This window comes from Triticum dicoccoides, chromosome 2A (genome assembly GCF_002162155.2).
Source record: "Triticum dicoccoides isolate Atlit2015 ecotype Zavitan chromosome 2A, WEW_v2.0, whole genome shotgun sequence".
NCBI lineage: Eukaryota > Viridiplantae > Streptophyta > Magnoliopsida > Poales > Poaceae > Triticum > Triticum dicoccoides.
The window spans coordinates 17,832,134-17,855,155 of NC_041382.1; the positions used below are offsets into that span (position 1 = coordinate 17,832,134).

General features: G+C 46.2%; 1 protein-coding gene across 1 annotated transcript in view; it reads right to left on the minus strand.

Annotated features, from left to right (window-relative positions):
* Window positions 1-1,488: 1,488 nt before the first annotated feature.
* LOC119357440 (uncharacterized acetyltransferase At3g50280-like) overlaps window positions 1,489-23,022 on the minus strand; it is a 58,056-nt gene continuing 36,522 nt past the window's right edge. The window contains exons 5-8 of the mRNA XM_037624392.1: window positions 3,122-3,157; window positions 2,763-2,827; window positions 2,382-2,685; window positions 1,489-1,524 (exon numbers count right to left, since the gene is read on the minus strand). Of these exons, the coding sequence (XP_037480289.1) occupies window positions 1,489-1,524; window positions 2,382-2,685; window positions 2,763-2,827; window positions 3,122-3,157 (441 nt within the window). The remainder of the gene's footprint in view (window positions 1,525-2,381; window positions 2,686-2,762; window positions 2,828-3,121; window positions 3,158-23,022) is intronic.

Consider the following 23,022-nt stretch of genomic DNA (forward strand, 5'->3'; position numbering starts at 1 on the left):
TTTCCTTGTCAGGTGGTGGAGATGACCAAGGAGAAGCGGATCATATCTGAATCCGGCTTTCCTTTGGTCCGGTTTATGATCATATCTGAATCTAGCCGTGATCACTTGGGGGCTTCCTATTCAAACATAGGTCGTATTCGAACCAAAGAGAACATAGCTGTCGATACCCACTTGATCAGCATACTGCCAAACCCACTTGGGGGCTTCTTGATCATATCTGAATCATAGCTTAACTCCTTTTGGGTCTGACGTGGATCGTATTCGAATCAGCGTCATTAAACAACTCTTATGGTCAGTTGGGGGCTTCCTGTTCAAACATAGGTCGTATTCGAACCAAAGAGAACATAGTTGTCGATACCCACTTGATCGGCATCGCCACAGCCACTGGGGGCTAACAGATCGTATCCGAATCTTAGCCCAACCCCTTTGGAACGGGTCACTGATCGTATTCGAATCAGAAACCCTTGAATTTTGTTCATCATATTTTACAAGTGCCAACATTAGATATCTTGTGACCCTCTTGAAGGTACAATGGAATACATTACAATCTTCCAGAATTAATATTAGTTACATCAGGTTGTTAAGAACCAGGTGAACTTGTATGTGCCAATTTTCAGGAGTTAAGTTTACCCTCAGGGGTTGGTTTATATAAGCCAGAAAAACAGCTGTAAGCACTACAGGGCAATGCAAGGTATATCTGCAAAGGGCATAACAGATTCATATAAAGTATATAGTGACGACAGCTTATGCAAGTACTAGAGGCCATAAGCATACGCAAAGGCATAGCAAAACTCAAGGTATTTTTTTTACAAGACTCTCCGAGTCTGAATGATGCGGCATTGTTTTTCTACAACTACATAAGCAGGTGGCGCCTGATAATCTACTCTTGGGGTTGATTTGAAGCCTCCGGGTTATCCTTCTCCACCTCTCCGCCGGCTGCTTTGTCCTGGAAGGATGATGAGTCCCGGTCAATGCCACTCAAGGCCTCAAACTCAACGTCATCATCTATTAAACCGGTTGGGTCGACTTCAGGAGCAAAGGTGTGCTTACGGGTTGGAGGGATCAAGCTGACGTCGTCATAATGCGGCGTGGGGATTCTACGATTCTCGTTGTCGTAACCCGGCTGACACTTGGAGAGGTTAGTGTCGTTCCCAATAAGAGTAACCACCAGACGTATATCTTTCACACAGGCGGTGAAATCTTTATCATTAAACACGGTGCCATCTTCGTTTAAACTTGGATACCCAAGAGCAATATCAGCAGGGTCTAGTTCTGGAAGCCACGCCTTGGCCCGGCTCAATGCGGCTATAGCTCCGGCTCTTGCAGATGCTCGTCTTAACTCTTGGATCCGCTGAGGTAGCACATCAAGCTGCTTCAGCACATCTTGCAGGAGATAGGGAACATCATTTGATAAAGACACAACGGCCAGGGCACGTTGTGACCCGGTGTAGAGCTGTTCCACCAGAGTATAAACCGCCTTCAGCTTGATCACCATGTTCTCCTTGAGATTTGTGCTTCTGGGGCCTGCGTTATTAAGCATAAGGTGAGTCAGAGGAAACAACCGAAATGGTCATTCAAGGAGTTTTGCAGTGTTTAAGATTTGAGTAAGTCACTCACCAAAGATTGCTGAGACCATTCGAGATATCTGGCGCTTTAAGTCAGACAGTTCGGCCGTTGCTTCCGCCAGCGATGCCTCTGCTGTCTCGGCCCGGGTCACCAGTGCGGCCTTTTCATCAGCCTAAATTTTCTTCTCCGATTCAAAATTTTGCTTCAGCTTCTCTTGTTCAGAGACGCTGAATTCAAATTTGGAGTTAGCCTTTTGAGTTTCAGTCTCCTGGGCTGCCACGCGGTTCTTCAGGTCAACAATTTCCGATTCAAATTGACTTATCATGACCTACATTGCACCAGATAACACTCAAGATTACGGTAAATAGTGTTAAGTCCCAAGCACTTTGCAAGCAAAGGTATTTGGCACTTGGGGGCTAATGTATCCTGAAGAATTTTCAATTACTACTCCGGTTCATGGAAATTAAAGTCCCAAACACTTTGCAAGCAAAGATGTTTAGCACTTGGGGGCTAATGTGTATCGCAAGTGTTACCGGGTTAAAAGTCTTTTTCCTAAGCCGGATAAGCAGTGCTAAGCAATTTTCAAAAGTCTACAACATATTTACTTATAAGCAATAGACTTGGGGGCTGGTACAGTAAATATGGTTAAAGAAAGCTAGCATAAGTCATACCTCATATTTCTGCTGTATCTGCTTCACCATGTCAATTTCCAGGTCACGGCTGCTATGTACTTGATTGATATAGCCGGAGACGATCTCTCCGATACTCAAATGAGTATAGTCAGTGACGTCCAGCTTGGCCTTTCGGCGTTCTACCAACTCCTCTTTAGAACACTTGGCAAGTACAGATGGCTGTGCTGGTTCAACAAACTGAGTTTTGAGGATCTCAACTTCCAGATCACTTGATTTGGCGGGGCTAGGAGCCTCCGGGTTACCAGACTTGTTGAAGATTTGCTTAGTAGGCGGGTCAGAGGAAGATATAGGAGCATTATGAGATGGTTGAGGCGGCGGCTCGTGAGCAGGGGCATCAGGAGCAGCTGTGCCCAGCTCTGGTTCAGTCACAACCGGCTCTTGGGGCGGCTTATTCTTTTTTGCCCTTTTGCTGGGCTCTACTTGCACACTGCGGAAAAAGTAGACAGGTTAAATACGAAAAGTATGAGTAAAATAAAGGCATAAGGTACAACAAGTTTATATTACCTAGGAGCAGTTTTGAAGGCTGGCATGTTGGACTGCATAGACTCACCGGAGGAAGGTGAAATATCCTGATAATTGGAGTCAGAAGAATTGAGAGGATAACGAATGAAACCCGCCAAAGGAAAAAGAAGGTGTGAATCGGAGGTAACCTCAGTCTGGCGTTTCCTGGTCACATCAGGTAAGCCGGAGGAGAGTTCCGCGTCTTTGCTGGTCCGGGTCTGCCTCCGGCTCTCATAAATCTGTCGCTTCAAAAGAAAGTCAGGATCTTGGTAAGCCAAAGGATGTGAAAATATTACTTTCCGGGTTACTCTTCGAATATTCTGACGCGGCTGTAGCTCGGAGTCGGAAGAGATTATAATTACCTCTTCCTCGACGGGTTGGCTGTTGCCCGTGTCTTCCTGAAAGAAGGTTAGTATCAGTAAGGTAGTGATAAAGGAGAAAGGGAAATTCAAAGGTTACCTCTTCCTCATTATCATCAGTATCATCAAGCTGAAACAGCTCAGAGGCGCTTGGCTTCCTCTTCCTTGAGGTGGTGGGCTTGGTGGTTTTCTTTTCGGCTCTCTTGGCCGCCCTGGCTTTCTTGGCTGCCTCATGATCATATTGGGTTTTCCAGAAGTTGTCATTTGCCTGTAAAAGGTTATAACGGGTTATGCATAAGAATACAGCCTGACATGATAAAAAAAGAGATAATAATAACCCGACGGCTGGAAACTTACTGCAGGGGCCGGGTTCTTCTGGCAAAAAGGTAGTAAGCCGAAGGCGTTACTATTCACTGTGCCCTCCTTCAACAAGGACTGAGTTGTAGCTTCCACTATGTCATCTGGTAAGTCCTCAGGGCTACGACGCTGAGGGTCATCTTTCTCACCTGAATAATTACACATTAAGCCGGGGCGGCGGCTTAACGGAATTATTCTCCAAGCAACCCAGACTCGGACCAGGTCAATGCCATCTAAGCCGTTCCCTAAAAGAGCTTTTATCTTCTTGATTTTGGGGGTGAGTGGCAGACGTTCAGTAGCTATCAACTTATTCGGCAGCGGGTGAGTAGGTTCAAGGCGCAATGCACGGAAGCCGGGCAGCGGGTTTTCACCAGCCGGAGAAGTGTCCTGGCAGTAGAACCACGTTTGGTTCCAGTCCTTTGGATGACTCGGCAGTTCAGCATAAGGGAAAAGGCATTCTCTTCGTTGCTGAATCGAGATGCCACAAAGTTCTAGACTGGGTCCGTTGGTGCATGCATTCTGCCGGTTCAAATAGAACAACTCCCTGAACAAAAGTAGGTTGGGTTCTTCTCCAAGGTAGACCTCACAGAAAACTTGAAAGTTGCAGATATTTGACACCGAATTGGGCCCGATGTCTTGAGGTCTTAAGTCAAAGAAGTGCAAAACGTCTCTAAAGAATTTTGAACCGGGAGGAGCAAATCCCCGGCTCATGTGATCGGTGAAAATGATCACCTCCCCTTCCTTAGGTTGAGGTTTCTCTTCAGACGAGTCAGGAGCGCGATAAGAAATGACATCCTTCTTGGGCAGATGGCCAGACTTTACAAACTCGGACAGTTTGCTCTCTGTAACAATGGATGGGACCCAGTTGCAGGTAATCGGAGGCTTAACAGCTTTGGGTGCCATTGGATAAATTGAAGCCTACAACAAGATAAAAGAAATTTTCCGGTTCATTATAACCCAGAGAATAAGCATTATTGGGTTATCTGAGATGGCGGCTTAAGTAGGGGCCTAATGACATACAGGTAACTATGTGGTAATGATTAGCAACTGCAAGTACTAAAGATGATTAAGGTTTTCTTAAGTCACCATAAGCAAGCGGTGCTGACAACCGGCATTATTTTAAACTGGTCAGATGAATTATTATGGCTGAAGCAGAGTCAACAGATGCGGTTTTTTGGTTAAGTGTGGAACAAACAGGTTTCACAAGTTGCAATCATTATTTTGGATCAAACGAGGTTCTGAGAAAGAAAATATTTCTAGACCTAAAAACAGTATAGAGAAGTTCATATACTCGTGGAGGGTTTCCAAAACAAGGGAAATGAGATCTATTCTTATACAGGATAAGCACGAATATTTTCCGCAGCAGTTTTATGTTGTTTCTATAATCTAAACAAAGGCATTGGAGGTGAAATTAATGGAGGTCTGCGTCGGGCGGTGATGAACACCGACGAACTCAAGACGATTTCAAGACAGATCTGAGAAAGGGGAAAAGAGGAACTCACAGATGCGGAAGAGCTGCGGAGGGTCGCCGTCGTTGTCTGGTCGGAATCAGGGTGATGCAGCGGCCTGAGTCGGTGAAGACGAGGAGTTCGACGGCGGCGGCGGCGGAGCTTGAGCAGCAAAGGAAGAAGTATGAGGAGGAAGACGACTGAAGGAAATGGAGAAGGCCTAGGTCACATCTATTTATAAGGAGGGGCCGACCAAGACGGCGCAAGAAATGAGGAGACCAAAGCATCATTATCCAGCGGCCCCGACGCCTCGATTCTCGGGATGGTCAGTAAAGGCAAAGATTCGTTTTTACTGACGTCGGATGATCCAGATTTGACAGGGCTCCGGTATATCGTGGATTGCCAGAGATTCCTCCATCGGAACTCGACGAAATTTTCCAGGGTTGTTATAGACCCAATTCCGCACAATTCCACCAAAGCGATCGTCAAAGCGATACTCGAGGAGGTAGTGGCGACAGATACGAGTTCGCTGTCCAAAAAAACAGCACGGTCACTTGAGGGCAATGTTGACGTTGAGCCCCTGAGCTCCATAGATAATTCCTCCGTGATCTTGATAGAGATTGGAGTTGATGTTTGATGAAGGCCCTCGTCCGAATATGGTGATCCGAACATGGGGCGCAATTCTTGGTCGAACCAAGGTGACCAGTCGAACTGGTGACGAAGACGCCGAAGTCGCAGTTGATCTGCAGGCGAGCCATCGATCCTTTTGTCGATCACACAACGGAACTCTCAATGAAAGCACCAATGTCAGTGTCAAAACCGGCGGATCTCGGGTAGGGGGTCCCAAACTATGCGTCTAGGACGGATGGTAACAGGAGGCAAGGAACACGATGTTTTACCCAGGTTCGGGCCCTCTTGATGGAGGTAAAACCCTACGTCCTGCTTGATTAATATTGATGATATGCGTAGTACAAGAGTATATCTACCACGAGATCAAGGAGGCTAAACCCTAGAAGCTAGCCTATGGTATGATTGTTGTATGATGAAGTTGTGTCCCCTATCGACTAGCCTGGCCCTGGTTTATATAATGCACCAAAGGCCTAGGTTAACAAGAGTCCTAGCCGAATACGCCGGTGGGGAGAAGTCCTTGTCTTGATCGCCAAGTCTTTGTGGAATCTTCCTTGTATGCGGCAGCTGTCCGAACTGGCCCATGAGTATACGGCCATGGGGGCCTCGGCCCAATCTAATAGATCGGGAGACGACATGGTGAGTACCCCCTAGTCCAGGACACAGTCAGAGGATATGAAGGATTAAAATATGAATTTTATTGAAGATGACGTCACAGAGATTTGACCCGGATCCGGATGATGACGTCACGGCGGGTTAGAATTTCCACGCAAAATAGAAGACTAAGGGCTAGTTTATAAGGTTTTTAAAGATTGACATGAACCGGTTCAAATCAATCTGGGGCCTTATGTTGGGGATATAATTATTTACATAAGCCGCCCAGGAGGGGCCGGGTTACGCAAAGAGAAGCCCATCTGAAGCCCAAGACCAAGATGTGAAGATGGCGGTTCAGTAAAGGGTCTAAAGGCCCACAGACGATTTAGGGCCCATGGTGATAAACCGCCATGAGGGCGCGACTTGTATTGTAAGGTAGAAATAACTAGTCACCGAGCCGGACATTGTTTATGAGCCGGCCGGGACTCTGTAAGCCATAGGGCGTCGACCCGTGTATATAAGGGGACGACCCGCTGGCGGCTTTGGGAGAGAAGAAACAAGAGATCGAGAACCGGGCATAGCGTATCTCGCTCCCTGGTCATCGAAACCTCAAGCAATTCCAACCCAACTAGACATAGGCCTTCCTTCACCGTAAGGGGCTGAACTAGTATAAACCTCGCGTGTCCTTTGTCCCGATTAACCCCTTTAAGCTTCCTAGTTGCGATGGCTCCACGATCAAGTCCTTGTAAGAGGACATCTGCCGTGACAATTCCAGGACAGATACCGTAGGAGTGCTTTGGGTGTGCCAAACATCACAACGTAACTGGGTGGCTATAAAGGTGCACTACGGGTATCTCCGAAAGTGTCTGTTGGGTTGGCACGAATCGAGACTGGGATTTGTCACTCCGTGTAACGAAGAGGTAACTCTGGGCCCACTTAGTAGGACATCATCATAATGTGCACAATGTGACCAAGGAGTTGATCACGGGATGATGTGTTACGGAACGAGTTAAGAGACTTGCCGGTAACGAGATTGAACAAGGTATCGGGATACCGACGATCGAATCTCGGGCAAGTATCGTACCGATAGACAAAGGGAATTGTATACGGGATTGATTGAATCCTTGACATCGTGGTTCATCCGATGAGATCATCATGGAGCATGTGGGAGCCAACATGGGTATCCAGATCCCGCTGTTGGTTATTGACCGGAGAGTTGTCTCGGCCATGTCTGCATGACTCCCGAGCCCGTAGGGTCTACACACTTAAGGTTCGATGACGCTAGGGTTATAGGGAATAGATGTATGTGGTTACCGAATGTTGTTCGGAGTCCCGGATGAGATCCCGGACGTCACGAGGAGTTCCGGAATGGTCCGGAGGTAAAGATTTATATATGGGAAGTCATCATACGGTCACCGGAATAATTCGGGGGGTTACCGGTATTGTACCGGGACCACCGAAGGGGTTCCGGGGGTCCACCTACCCCGGAGGGCCCTATGGGCTGTGTCTGGAGAGGGACCAGCCCCTTAGTGGGCTGGGCGCCTCCCCCTTAGGGCCCATGCGCTTAGGGTTTGGGGGAACCCTAAAGGGGGCGCCCCCCTTGCCTTGGGGGCAAGGCAACTCCCCTGGCCGCCGCCCCCTCCTCAGATTGGATCTGAAGGGTCCGGCCCCCCTCTCCCTTGCCCCTATATATATGTGGGGGGGGGTGGGAGGGCAGCCGCACCCAAGTTCTGGTGCAGCCCTCCCCCTCTCCCAAGTCCTCCTCTTCTCCCGCGATGCTTGGCGAAGCCATGCAGGATTGCCACGCTCCTCCTTCACCACCACGCCGTCGTGCTGCTGCTGGACGGAGTCTTCCCCAATCTCTCCTTCTCCCCTTGCTGGATCAAGGCGTGGGAGACGTCACCGGGCTGCACGTGTGTTGAACGCGGAGGCGCCGTTGTTCGGCGCTTAGATCGGAATCAACCGCGATCTGAATCGCTACGAGTAGGACTCCTTCATCCGCGTTCTTGCAACGCTTCCGCTTAGCGATCTACAAGGGTATGTAGATGCACTCCCCTTCCCCTCATTGCTAGATTACTCCATAGATTGATCTTGGTGATGCGTAGAAAATTTTAAATTTCTGCTACGATCCCCAACAAAAGTGTTCCTCCGGTAAACGGGAGTTGCATAATCTTATAGTCATAGGAACATGTATAAGTTATGAAGAAAAGCAATAGCAACAAACTAAACAATCAAGTGCTAAGCTAATGGAATGGTTCAAGTCAATCACATCATTCTCCTAATGATGTGATCCCATTAATCAAATGACAACTCATGTCTATGGCTAGGAAACATAACCATCTTCGATTAACGAGCTAGTCAAGTAGAGGCATACTAGTGACACTCTATTTGTCTATGTATTCACACATGTATTATGTTTCCAGTTAATACAATTCTAGCATGAATAATAAACATTTATCATGATATAAGGAAATAAATAATAACTTTATTATTGCCTCTAGGGCATATTTCCTTCAGTCTCCCACTTGCACTAGAGTCAATAATCTAGTTCACATCGCCATGTGATTTAACATCAATAGTTTACATCACCATGTGATTAACACCCATAGTTCACATCGTCATGTGACCAACACCCAAAGGGTTTACTAGAGTCAATAATCTAGTTCACATCGCTATGTGATTAATACCCAAAGAGTACTAACGAGTGATCATGTTTTGCTTGTGAGGGAAGTTTAGTCAACGGGTCTGCTACATTCAGATCCGTATGTATTTTGCAAATTTCTATATCAACAATGCTCTGCACGAAGCTACTCTAGCTAATTGCTCCCACTTTAAATATGTATCCAGATTGAGACTTTGAGTCATCTGGATCAGTGTCAAAACTTGCATCGACATAACCCTTCACGACGGACCTTTTGTCACCTCCATAATCGAGAAACATATCCTTATTCCACTAAGGATAATTTTGACCAATGTCCAGTGATTTACTCCTAGATCACTATTGTACTCCCTTGCCAAACTCAGGGCAGGGTATACAATAGGTCTGGTACACAGCATGGCATACTTTATAGAACCTATGGCTAAGGCATAGGGAATGACTTTCATTATCCCTCTATCTTTTGCCGTGGTCGGGTTTTGAGTCTTACTCAACTTCACACCTTGTAACACAGGCAAGAACTCCTTCTTTGACTGTTCCATTTTGAACTACTTCAAAATCTTGTCAAGGTATGTACTCATTGGAAAACTTATCAATCATCTTGATCTATCTCTATAGATCTTGATGCTCAATATGTAAGCAGCTTCACCGAGGTCTTTGTTTGAAAAACTCCTTCCAAACACTCCTTTATGTTTTGCAGGATAATTCTACATTATTTCCGATCAACAATATGTCATTCACATATACTTATCAGAAATGCTGTAGTGCTCCCACTCACTTTCTTGTAAATACAGGCTTCACCGCAAGTCTGTATAAAACTATATGCTTTGATCAACTCATCAAAGCGTATATTCCAACTCCGAGATGCTTGCACCAGTCCATAGACGGATCGCTGGAGCTTGCATATTTTGTTAGTACCTTTAGGATTGACAAAACCTTCTGGTTGCATCATATACAACTCTTCTTTAAAAAATCCATTAAGGAATGCAGTTTTGTTTATCCACTTGCCAGATTTCATAAAATGCGGCAATTGCTAACATGATTCGGACAGACTTAAGCATAGATACGAGTGAGAAACTCTCATCGTAGTCAACACCTTGAACTTGTCGAAAACCTTTTGCGACAATTCTAGCTTTGTAGATAGTAACACTACTAGCAGCGTCCGTCTTCCTCTTGAAGATCCATTTAATCTCAATGGCTCACCGATCATTGGGCAAGTCAATCAAAGTCCATACTTTGTTCTCATACATGGATCTCATCTCAGATTTCATGGTCTCAAGCCATTTTGCGGAATCTGGGCTCACCATTGCTTCCTCATAGTTCGTAGGTTCGTCATGGTCAAGTAACATGACCTCCAGAACAGGATTATCATACCACTCTGGTGCAGATCTCACTCTGGTTTACCTACGAGGTCCGGTAGCAACTTGATCCGAAGTTACATGATCATCATCATTAGCTTCCTCACTAATTGGTGTAGTAGTCACAGGAACATATTTCTGTGATGAACTACTTTCCAATAAGGGAGCAGGTACAGTTACCTCATCAAGTTCTACTTTCCTCCCACTCACTTCTTTCGAGAGAAACTCCTTCTCTAGAAAGGATCCATTCACAGCAATGAATATCTTGCCTTTGGATCTGTGATAGAAGGTGTACCCAACATTTTCTTTTGGGTATCCTATGAAGACGCACTTCTCCGATTTGGGTTTGAGCTTATCAGGCTGAAAATTTTCACATAAGCATTGCAACCTCAAACTTTAAGAAACGATAGCTTAGGTTTCTTGCCAAACCATAGTTCATACGGTGTCGTCTCAACGGATTTAGATGGTGCCCTATTTAACGTGAATGCAGCTGTCTCTAATGCATAACCCCAAAACGATAGCGGTAGATCGGTAAGAGACATCATAGATCGCACCATATCTAATAAAGTACGGTTATGACGTTCGGACACACTATTATGTTGTGGTGTTCCAGGTGGCATGATTTTGTGAAACTATTCCACATTGTTTTAATTGAAGACCAAACTCGTAACTCAAATATTTGTCTCTGCGATCAGATCATAGAAACTTCATTTTCGTGTCACGATGATTTTCCACTTCACTCTGGAGTTTTTGAACTTTTCAAATGTTTCAGACTTATGTTTCATCAAGTAGATATACCCATATCTGCTCAAATCGTCTGTGAAGGTCAGAAAATAACGATACCCGCCGTGAGCCTCAACATTCATTGGACTGCATACACCAGTATGTATTATTTCCAATGAGTCAGTTGCTTGCTCCATTGTTCCGAAGAACGGAGTCTTAGTCATCTTGCCCATGAGGCACGGTTTGCAAGCATCAACTGATTCATAGTCAAGTGATTCCAAAAGCCCATCAGCATGGATTTTCTTCATGTGCTTTACACCAATATGACCTAAACGACAGTGCCACAAATAAGTTGCACTATCATTATTAACTTTGCATCTTTTGGCTTCAATATTATGAGAATGTGTATCACCACGATCGAGATCCAACAAACCATTTTCATTGGGTGTATGACCATAGAAGGTTTTATTCATGTAAACAGAACAACAATTTATTCTCTTACTTAAATGAATAACCGTATTGCAATAAACATGATCAAATCATATTCATGCTCAACGCAAACACCAAATAACACTTATTTAGGTTCAACACTAATCCCGAAAGTATAGGGAGTGTGCGATGATGATCATATCAATCTTGGAACCACTTCCAACACACATCATCACTTCACCCTTAACTAGTCTCTGTTCATTCTGCAACTCCCGTTTCGAGTTACTACTCTTAGCAACTGAACCAGTATCAAATACCGAGGGGTTGCTACGAACACTAGTAAACTACACATCAATAATCTGTATATCAAATATACCTTTGTTCACTTTGCCATCCTTCTTATCCGCCAAAAACTTGGGGCAGTTCCGCTTCCAGTGACCAGTCCCTTTGCAGTAGAAGCACTTAGTCTCAAGCTTAGGACCAGACTTGGGCTTCTTCACTTGAGCAGCAACTTGCTTGCCGTTCTTATTGAAGTTCCCTTTCTTTCCCTTTGCCCTTTTCTTGAAACTAGTGGTCTTGTTAATCATCAACACTTGATGATCTTTCTTGATTTCTACCTTCATCGATTTCATCATCATGAAAAGCTCGGGAATCATTTTCATCATCCCTTGCATACTATAGTTCATCACGAAGTTCTACTAACTTGGTGATGGTGACTAGAGAATTCTGTCAATCACTATTTTATCTGGAAGATTAACTCCCACTTGATTCAAGCGATTGTAGTACCCAGACAATCTGAACACATGCTCACTGCTTGAGCTATTCTCCTCCATCTTTTAGCTATAGAACTTGTTGGAGACTTCATATCTCTCAACTTGGGTGTTTGCTTGAAATATTAACTTCAACTCCTGGAACATCCATATGATCCATGACGCTCAAAACGTCTTTGAAGTCCCGATTCTAAGCTATTAAGCATGGTGCACTAAACTATCAAGTAGTCATCATATTGAGCTAGCCAAACGTTCATGACGTCTGCATCTGCTCCTGCAATAGGTCTGTCACCTAGCTGTGCATTAAGGACATAATTCTTCTGTGCAGCAATGAGGATAAACCTCAGATCACGGATCCAATGCGCATCATTGCTACTAACATCTTTCAACTTAGTTTTTCTCTAGGAACATATCAAAATAAACATAGGGAAGCAACAACGCGAGCTTTTGATCTACAACATAGATATGCTAATACTACCAAGACTAAGTTCGTGATAAATTTAAGTTCAATTAATCATATTACTTAAGAACTCCCACTTAGAAAGACATCCCTCTAATCTTTTAAGTGATCACGTGATCCAAATCAACTAAACCATAACCGATCATCACGTGAAATGGAGTAGCTTTCAATGGTGAACATCAATATGTTGATCATATCTACTATATGATTCACGCTCGACCTTTCAGTCTCAGTGTTCCGAGGCCATATCTGCATATGCTAGGCTCGTCAAGTTTAACCTGAGTATTCTGCGTGTGCAAAACTGGCTTGCACCCGTTGTAGATGGACGTAGAGCTTATCACACCCGATCATCACGTGGTGTCTGGGCACGACGAACTTTGGCAACGGTGCATACTCAGGGAGAACACTTTTATCTTGAAATTTAGTGAGAGATCATCTTATAATTCTACCGTCAATCAAAGCAAGATAAGATGCATAAAAGATAAACATCACATGCAATCAATATAAGTGATATGATATGGCCATCATCATCTTGTGCTTGTGATCTCCATCTCCGAAGCACCGTCATGATCACCATCGTCACCGGCGTGACACCTTGATCACCATCGTAGCATCGTTGTCGTCTCGCCAATCTTATGCTTCCACGACTATCGCCACCGCTTAGTGATAAAGTAAAGCATTACAGCGCAATTGCATTGCATACAATAAAGCGACAACCATATGGCTCCTGCCAGTTGCCGATAACTCGGTTACAGAACATGATCATCTCATACAATAAAATTTAGCATCATGTCTTGACCATATCACATCACAACATGCCCTGCAAAAACAAGTTAGATGTCCTCTACTTTGTTGTTGCAAGTTTTACGTGGCTGCTACGGGCTTAGCAAGAACCGTTCTTACCTACGCATCAAAACCACAACGATAGTTTGTCAAGTTGGTGTTGTTTTAACCTTTGCAAGGACCGGGCGTAGCCACACTTGGTTCAACTAAAGTTGGAGAAACTGACACCCGCCAGCCACCTGTGTGCAAAGCACGTCGGTAGAACCAGTCTTGCGTAAGCGTACGCGTAATGTCGGTCCGGGCCGCTTCATCCAACAATACCGCCGAACCAAAGTATGACATGTTGGTAAGCAGTATGACTTATATCACCCACAACTCACTTGTGTTCTACTCGTGCACAACATCAATGCATAAAACCTAGGCTCGGATGCCACTGTTGGGGAACGTAGTAATTTCAAAAAAATTCCTACACACACGCAAGATCATGGTGATGCTTAGCAACGAGAGGGGAGAGTGTTGTCTATGTACCCTCGTAGACCGGCAACGGAAGCATTGACACAACATAGAGGAAGTAGTCGTATGTCTTCCCGATCCGACCGATCCAAGTACCGATCGGTCCGAGTTCTGCACACGTTCAACTCGGTGACGTCCCTCGAGCTCCGATCCAACAAAACGTTGAGGGAGAGTTTCGTCAGCACGATGGCGTGATGACGATGATGATGTTCTACCGACGCAGGGCTTCGCCTAAGCACCGCTACGATATGACCGAGGTGGAATATGGTGGAAGGGGGCACCGCACACGGCTAAGGAACAATCACGAAGATCAACTTGTGTGTCATGGGGTGCCCCCTTGCCCCTGTATATAAAGGAGGGAGAGGGGGAGGTGCGGCCGTCCCTAGGGGTGCGCCTGAAGGAGTCCTACTCCCACCGGGAGTAGGACTCCCCCCTCTTGCCTTGTTGGAAAAGGAAGGGGGAAGGGAGAAAGAGGAAAGGGGGGCGCCGCCGTCCCCCCTTCCTTGTCCTATTCGGACTAGGGGGGAGGGGGCGTGCGGCCTGCCCTGGCCGGCCATCCTCTTCTCCCTTATGGCCCATGTAGGCCCAATAACCCCCGGGGGGGTTCCGGTAACCCCCCGGTACTCCGGTAAAATCCCGATTTCACCCAGAATGTTTCCGATATCCAAATATAGGCTTCCAATATATCAATCTTTATGCCTCGACCATTTCTAGACTCCTCGTCATGTCCGTGATCACATCCGGGACACCGAACAACCTTCAGTACATCAAAACACAAAAACCCTAATTACGATCGTCACCGAACTTTAAGCGTGCGGACCCTACGGGTTCGAGAACTATGTAGACATGACCGAGACACGTCTCCGGTCAATAACCAATAGCGGAACCTGGATGCTCATATTGGCTCCTACATATTCTACGAAGATCTTTATCGGTCAGACCGCATAACAACATACGTTGTTCCCTTTGTCATCGGTATGTTACTTGCCCGAGATTCGATCGTCGGTATCTTAATACCTACTTCAATCTCATTTACCGACAAGTCTCTTTACTCATTCAGTAATACATCATCCCGCAACTAACTTATTAGTTGCAATGCTTGCAAGGCTTAAGTGATGTGCATTACCGAGAGGGCCCAGAGATACCTCTCCGACAATCGGAGTGACAAATCCTAATCTCGAAATACGCCAACCCAACAAGTACCTTTGGAGACACCTGTAGAGCACCTTTATAATCACCCAGTTACGTTGTGACGTTTGGTAGCACACAAAGTTGTGGAAATATTCCCTAGAGGCAATAATAAATTGGTTATTATTATATTTCCTTGTTCATGATAATCGTTTATTATCCATGCTAGAATTGTATTGATCGGAAACTCAGATACATGTGTGGATACATAGACAACACCATGTCCCTAGTAAGCCTCTAGTTGACTAGCTCGTTGATCAATAGATGGTTACGGTTTCCTGACCATGGACATTGGATGTCGTTGATAACGGGATCACATCATTAGGAGAATGATGTGATGGACAAGACCCAATCCTAAGTCTAGCACAAGATCGTGTAGTTCGTATGCTAAAGCTTTTCTAATGTCAAGTATCATTTCCTTAGACCATGAGATTGTGCAACTCCCAGATACCGTAGGAGTGCTTTGGGTGTGCCAAACGTCACAACATAACTGGGTGGCTATAAAGGTGCACTACGGGTATCTCCGAAAGTGTCTGTTGGGTTGGCACGAATCGAGACTGGGATTTGTCACTCCGTGTAACGGAGAGGTATCTCTGGGCCCACCCGGTAGGACATCATCATAATGTGCACAATGTGACCAAGGAGTTGATCACGGGATGATGTGTTACGGAACGAGTAAAGAGACTTGCCGGTAACGAGATTGAACAAGGTATCGGGATACCGACGATCGAATCTCGGGCAAGTATTGTACCAATAGAAAAAGGGAATTGTATACGGGATTGATTGAATCCTTGACATCGTTGTTCATCCGATGAGACAATCGTGGAGCATGTGGGAGCCAACATGGGTATCCATATCCCGCTGTTGGTTATTGACTGAAGAGTTGTCTCGGTCATGTCTGCATGACTCCCGAGCCCGTAGGGTCTACACACTTAAGGTTCGATGACGCTAGGGTTATAGGGAATAGATGTACGTGGTTACCGAATGTTGTTCGGAGTCCCGTATGAGATCCCGGACGTCACGAGGAGTTCCGGAATGGTCCGGAGGTAAAGATTTATATATGGGAAGTCATCATACGGTCACCGGAATAATTTGGGGGGTTACCGGTATTGTACCGGGACCACCGAAGGGGTTCCGGCGGTCCACCGGGAGGGCCCACCTGCCTCGGAGGGCCCTATGGGATGTGTGTGGAGAGGGACCAGCCCCTTAGTGGGCTGGGCGCCTCCCCCTAGGGCCCATGCGCCTAGGGTTTGGGGGAACCCTAAAGGGGGCGCCCCCTTGCCTTGGGGGGCAAGGCAACCCCGCTGGCCGCCGCCCCCTCCTCAGATTGGATCTGAAGGGGCCGGCCCCCCTCTCCCATGCCCCTATATATATGTGGGGGTGGGAGGGCAGCCACACCCAAGCTCTGGCGCAGCCCTCCCCCTCTCCCAAGTCCTCCTCTTCTCCCGCGGTGCTTGGCGAAGCCCTGCAGGATTGCCACGCTCCTCCTTCACCACCACGCCGTCGTGCTGCTGCTGGACGGAGTCTTCCCCAATCTCTTCTTCTCCCCTTGCTGGATCAAGGCGTGGGAGACGTCACCGGGCTGCATGTGTGTTGAACGCGGAGGCGCTGTTGTTCGGCTTTTAGATCAGAATCAACCGCGATCTGAATCGCTACGAGTACGACTCCTTCATCCGCGTTGTTGCAACGCTTCCGCTTAGCAATCTACAAGGGTATGTAGATGCGCTCCCCTTCCCCTCGTTGCTAGATTACTCCATAGATTAATCTTGGTGATGCGTAGAAAACTTTAAATTTCTGCTACGATCCCCAACAATGGCATCATGAGCTAGGTCTATGCGCAGTTTCTATGCACGAGTAGAACACAAGTTGTTGTGGGCGTCCATTTTGTCAATTTACTTGCCGTTACTAGTCTTATCTTGATTCGGCGGCATCGTGGGATGAAGCAGCCCGGACCGACCTTACACGTACTCTTACGTGAGACAGGTTCCACCGACTGACATGAAGGGTAAATAGAAATTGGCATATCACGTTGTGGTTTTGGCGTAGGTAAGAAACGTTCTTGCTAGAAACCTATAGCAGCCACGTAAAAATTTGCAACAACAATTAGAGGACGTCTAACTTGTTCTTGCAGCATATGCCTTGTGATGTGATATGGCCAAAAGGATGTGATGAATGATATATGTGATGTATGAGATTGGTCATGTTCTTGTAATAGGAATCACGACTTGCATGTCGATGAGTATGACAACCGACAGGATCCATAGGAGTTGTCTTAATTTATTTATGACCTGCGTGTCAACTTAAACGTCATGTAATTACTTTACTTTATTGCTAAACCATTAGCCATAGTAGTAGAAGTAATAGTTGACGAGACGACTTCATGAAGACACGATGATGGAGATCATGGTGTCATGCCGGTGACGATGATGATCATGGCGCCCCGAAGACGGAGATCAAAAGGAGCAAAATGATATTGGCCATATCATGTCACCATTTGATTGCATGTGATGTTTATCATGTTTTACATCTTATTTGCTTAGAACGACGGTAGCTTAAATAAGATGATCCCTCGCAATAATTTCAATAAAGTGTTCCCCCTAACTGTGCACCGTTGCGAAGGTTCGTTGTTTCGAAGCACCACATGATGATCGGGTGTGATAGATTCTAACGTTTGAATACAACGGGTGTAAGCCAGATTTACACACGCAATACACTTAGGTTGATACACCCAGGGGGCCTATATAAAGGAGGGGGGAGGAAGGGCAGCCGCACACCAAGCCTTGGCGCCTCCCTCTCCCCTGCTACACCTCTCCCTCTCACAGAAGCTCGGCGAAGCCGTGCTGCGATCACTGGTGCATCCACCACCACGTCGTCGTGCTGCTGGATCTTCATCAACCTCTCCTTCCCCCTTGCTGGATCAAGAAGGAGGAGACATCATCCGCTCCGTACGTGTGTTGAACACGGAGGTGCCGTCCGTTCGGCACTTGGTCATCGGTGATTTGGATCACGGCGAGTACGACTCCATCATCCCCGTTCTCTGAACGCTTCCGCTCATGATCTACAAGGGTATGTAGATGCACTCCTCTCTCCCTTGTTGCTAAATGACTCCATAGATTGATTTTGGTGATGCATAGAAAATTTTAAAATTCTGCTACGTTCCCCAACAGTGGTATCAGAGCTAGGTCTATGCGTAGTTACTATGCACGAGTAGAACACAAAGTAGTTGTGGGCGTTGATATTGTCAATTTGCTTGCCATTACTAGTCTTATCTTGATTCGGCGGCATCATGGGATGAAGCGGCCTGGACCAACCTTACACGTACGCTTACGTGAGACCGGTTCCACCGACTAACATGCACTAGTTGCATAAGGTGGCTGGCGGGTGTCTGTCTCTCCCACTTTAGTCGGATCGGATTCGATGAACAGGGTCCTTATGAAGGGTAAATAGAAATTGGCAATTCACGTTGTGGTTTTGGCGTAGGTAAGAAACCTTCTTGCTAGAAACCTATAGCAGCCACGTAAAAAACTTGCAACAACAATTAGAGGACGTCTAACTTGTTTTTGCAGCAATTGTTTTGTGATGTGATATGGCCAAAGGTTGTGATGAATGATGAATGATATATGTGATGTATGAGATTGATCATGTTCTTGTAATAGGAATCACGACTTGCATGTCGATGAGTATGACAACCGACAGGAGCCATAGGAGTTGTCTTTATTTATTTATGACCTGCGTGTCAACATAAACGTCATGTAATTACTTTACTTTATTGCTAAAGCATTAGCCATAGTAGTAGAAGTAATAGATGACGAGACAACTTCAAGAAGACACGATGATGGAGATCATGATGATGGAGATCATGGTGTCATGCCGGTGACAACGATGATCATGGAGCCCCGAAGATGGAGATCAAAGGAGCAAATGATATTGGCCATATCATGTCACTGTTTGATTGCATGTGATGTTTATCATGTTTTACATCTTATTTGCTTAGAACGATGGTAGCTTAAATAAGATGATCCCTTGAAATAATTTCAAGAAAGTGTTCCCCCTAACTGTGCACCGTTGGGAAGGTTCGTTGTTTCGAAGCACCACATGATGATCGGGTGTGATAGATTCTAACGTTCGAATACAACGGGTGTAAGCCAGATTTACACATGCGATACACTTAGGTTGACTTGACGAGCCTAGCATGTACAGACATGGCCTCGGAACACAGAAGACCGAAAGGTCGAGCATGAGTCGTATAGAAGATACGATCAACATGAAGATGTTCACCGATGATGACTAGTCCGTCTCACGTGATGATCGGACACGGCCTAGTTGACTCGGATCATGTATCACTTACATGACTAGAGGGATGTCTATCTGAGTAGGAGTTCATTAAATAATTTGATTAGATGAACTTAATTATCATGAACATAGTCTAAAATTGTCTTTGCAAATATGTTGTAGATAAATAGCTCATGTTGTAGCTCCCTGTTTCAATACGTTCCTAGAGAAAGACTAAGTTGAAAGATATTGTAAGCAATGATGCGGACTGGGTCCGTAGTCCGAAGAGTGTCCTCACTACTACACAGAAGGCTTACATCTTTGATGCACCGCTCGATGTGCAAACCCTTACAACGTCGTTTGTGGATGTTGTGAACACCTGACAGACACATCCTGATGACTACTTGATAGTTTAGTGCACCATACTTCACGGCTTAGAATCGGGATTCCAATGACGTTTTGAACGCCATAAGACATATGAGATGTTCCAAGAGCTGAAATTGGGATTTCAGGCTCATGCCCGTGTTGAGAGGTATGAGACCTCTGACAAGTTCTTTTGCCAACAAGATGGAGGAGAATAGCTCAGCTAGTGAGCATGTGCTTAGAATGTCTGGGTGCTACAATCATTTAAATCAAGTGGGAGTTAAACTTCCAGATAAGATAGTGATTGATAGAGTTATCTAGCCACTATCACTAAGCTACTAGATCTTCGTGATGAACCATGACATGCAAGGGATGGCGTTGATCCTGGAGCTGTTCACGGTGCTTAAGACCGCAAAAGGTAGAAATGAAGAAGGAGCATCAAGTGTTGATGGTTTAACAAGACCACTGGTTTCAAGAAGGGCAAGGGCTAGAAGGGAAACTTCATGGATGGCAAACCAGTTGCCGCTCCAGTGAAGGAACCCAAGGTTGAACCCAAACCCGAGACTAAGTGCTTCTATTGTAAGGGGAACGGTCACTGGTAGCGGAATTACCCCAAATGCATGGTAGATAAGAAGGCTGGCAACTTCAACAAAGTATATACGTGTTATTCATGTGTACCTCACTAGTACTCCTGGTAGCACCTGGGTATTGGATACCGGTTCAGTTGCTATTATTGGTGACTTGAAGCAAAAGCTACGGACTAAACAGAGACTGGCTAAGGGCGAGGTGACGATGTGTGTTGGAAGTGTTTCCAAAGTTGATGAGATCACCATCGCACGCTCCATCTGCCTTCGAGATTAGTATTGAACCTAGATAAATGTTATCAGGTGTCTACGTTGAGCATGAATATGATTAGATCATGTTCATTGTAATACGGTTATTCATTTAAGTTAGAGAATAATGGTTATTCTGTTTACATGAATAATACCTTTCATGGTCATGCACCCTATGTGAATGGTTCATTGAATCTCGGTCGTGGTAATACGCATGTTCACGCCAAAAGATGTAGAGTTAATAATGATAGTACCACTTTCTTGTGGCACTGCCGCTTAGGTCATATTGGCGTAAGATGCATGAAGAAACTCCATGTCGATGGATGTTTGGAGTCACTTGATTTTGAATCGCTTGACACATGCGAGCCATGCCTCATGGGCAGGATGACTAAGACCCCATTTTCAGGTACAATGAAACGGGCAAGTGACTTGTTGGAAATCATACATGCTGATGCGTGTGATCCAATGAGAATTGAAGCGTGCGGTGGATATCGCTATTTTCTCATCTCCACTGACGATTTGAGTAGACATAGGTATATTTACTTAATGAAGCACAAGTCTGAAATGTTTGAAAAGTTCAAGCGATTCCAGAGTGAAGTTAAGAATCATCATAACAAGAAGATCATGTTCCTACGATCTGATCACAGGGGGATTTTCTGAGTTATGAGTTTGGCAATCACTTAAGACATTGTGGAATTGTTTCGTAGTTGAAGCCACCTGGAACACCACAGCGTAATGGTGTGTCCGGACGTCATAATCAAACCTTATGAGATATGGTGCAATCTATGATGTTGCTTACCGATCTACCGCTATTATTTTGAGGTTATGCATTAGAGACAGCTGCATTCACTTTAGATAGGACACCATATAAGTCCGTTGAGACGACGTTGTATGAACATTGGTTTGGAAAGAAACCAAAGTTGTTGTTTCTTAATGTTTGGGGCGGCGATACTTAAGGCTTCAGCCGGAAAGGCTCGAACCCAAAAACGGACAAATACATCTTCATAGGATACCCAAAGGTAACAGTTGGGTATACCTTCTACCTTAGATCTGAGGGCAAATTGTTTGTCGCTAAGAAAGGGTCCTTTCTTGAGAAGGAGTTTCTCTCTAAAGAATTGAGTGGGAGGAAGATAGAACTTGATGAGGTTGTCGAACCTTTACTTCAACCAGAGAGTGATGCAACACAGAAAGATGGTTTCTGTGGCGCCTGATGAAGCTATGTACCTAGTGTAGGGGCATGGACCTGTCCAAACTGACCTACCCAAGGACATCTCCAGAAGAAATCATCTTTCAATCGACTTGGAGGTGTTCCACTTGACAGACTCGAAGATACTCGACCAAGAAGCAACCACTCGACCAAGACACAAGCCACTCGACAGTCAGAGACCTAAAGGCACTCCGCATGCTAACGGTCGGGTATTAAGTAGCTTTTATGGTCATCATAGCACTTTATTACTAGCGCTACCAGTAACGCGCTGCCTTAATGTACATTGAACCCTTTGTAACTAGGCTGGCTGGGGTCCTGGCGCACTCTATATAAGCCACCCCTCCTCCGAGACAAGGGTTCGCACCCCGGTAATTCATACACGCATAATCCAGTCGACCGCCTCCAGGCTCCGAGACGTAGGGCTATTACTTCCTCCGAGAAGGGCCTGAACTCGTAAACCTTGCGTGCTTACAACTTCTCCATAGCTAAGATCTTGCCTCTCCATACTTACCCCCCTACACTACTGTCAGACTTAGAACCACGACAGTTGGCGCCCACCATGGGGCAGGTGTTTTAGCATTTTGTTGGAGGAGTTGCGATCTTTTCCGACCCGAATCATCATGGTTTTCGGCGGAGTTTTGATGGAGGGCCGCGAGATCCGTCTCGGCGCGCTCACGTTCATCGCCTACGACTCCGCTTGGCTTCAGGAGGCTCCGCTCGACACTGTCCGCGGGGCAACGCACTTTAGCGCGTGCGTCCGCGCCGTTCTCCTGCGGCAACCGTCGACCCCCTACCGGTCGGCTCCTGTGTTGTCCTCCCTCCCTGTTTCCCGTCGGCGCAAGCGCTCCGGTCGGTCGAGACTTCAGCGGTGGGTGAGACACGCGGTGGCACGCCAGTCGGCCACACCTCAAGTCGCAGCGATCGAGCCCGACGAATACCTCTATGGCCTGTTCGACCTGTCGACTGGCTCCGCAGAGGCCGCATTCGAGTGCTCCAGCAGTGATCCGGCGGCGGAGGTTCTGATGGTCGATGGACCGCCCAGTCCTCCCGGTTTTCCCCGCACCGACGGAGGCGCGGGTGGAGGCGACCCGTCGCGTCCCCATGAGGAATATCTTCCCGAGCCTCGCACGTCGCTGCAGAGAGAAGAACTTCGCCACCGGAACATGGAGGCACTGCACACTCCTATCGTTGGAGAAACCCCCGAGGCTTGTGCCTTGGAAGACGCGCGCTTGGCAAACTTGGCCGAGCGCACTCGACTGGAGAACCTCCAGCGAGCACTCGACGAGCGTGCGCGACAACGGGTTCCCAAATCCAGTCGACGTC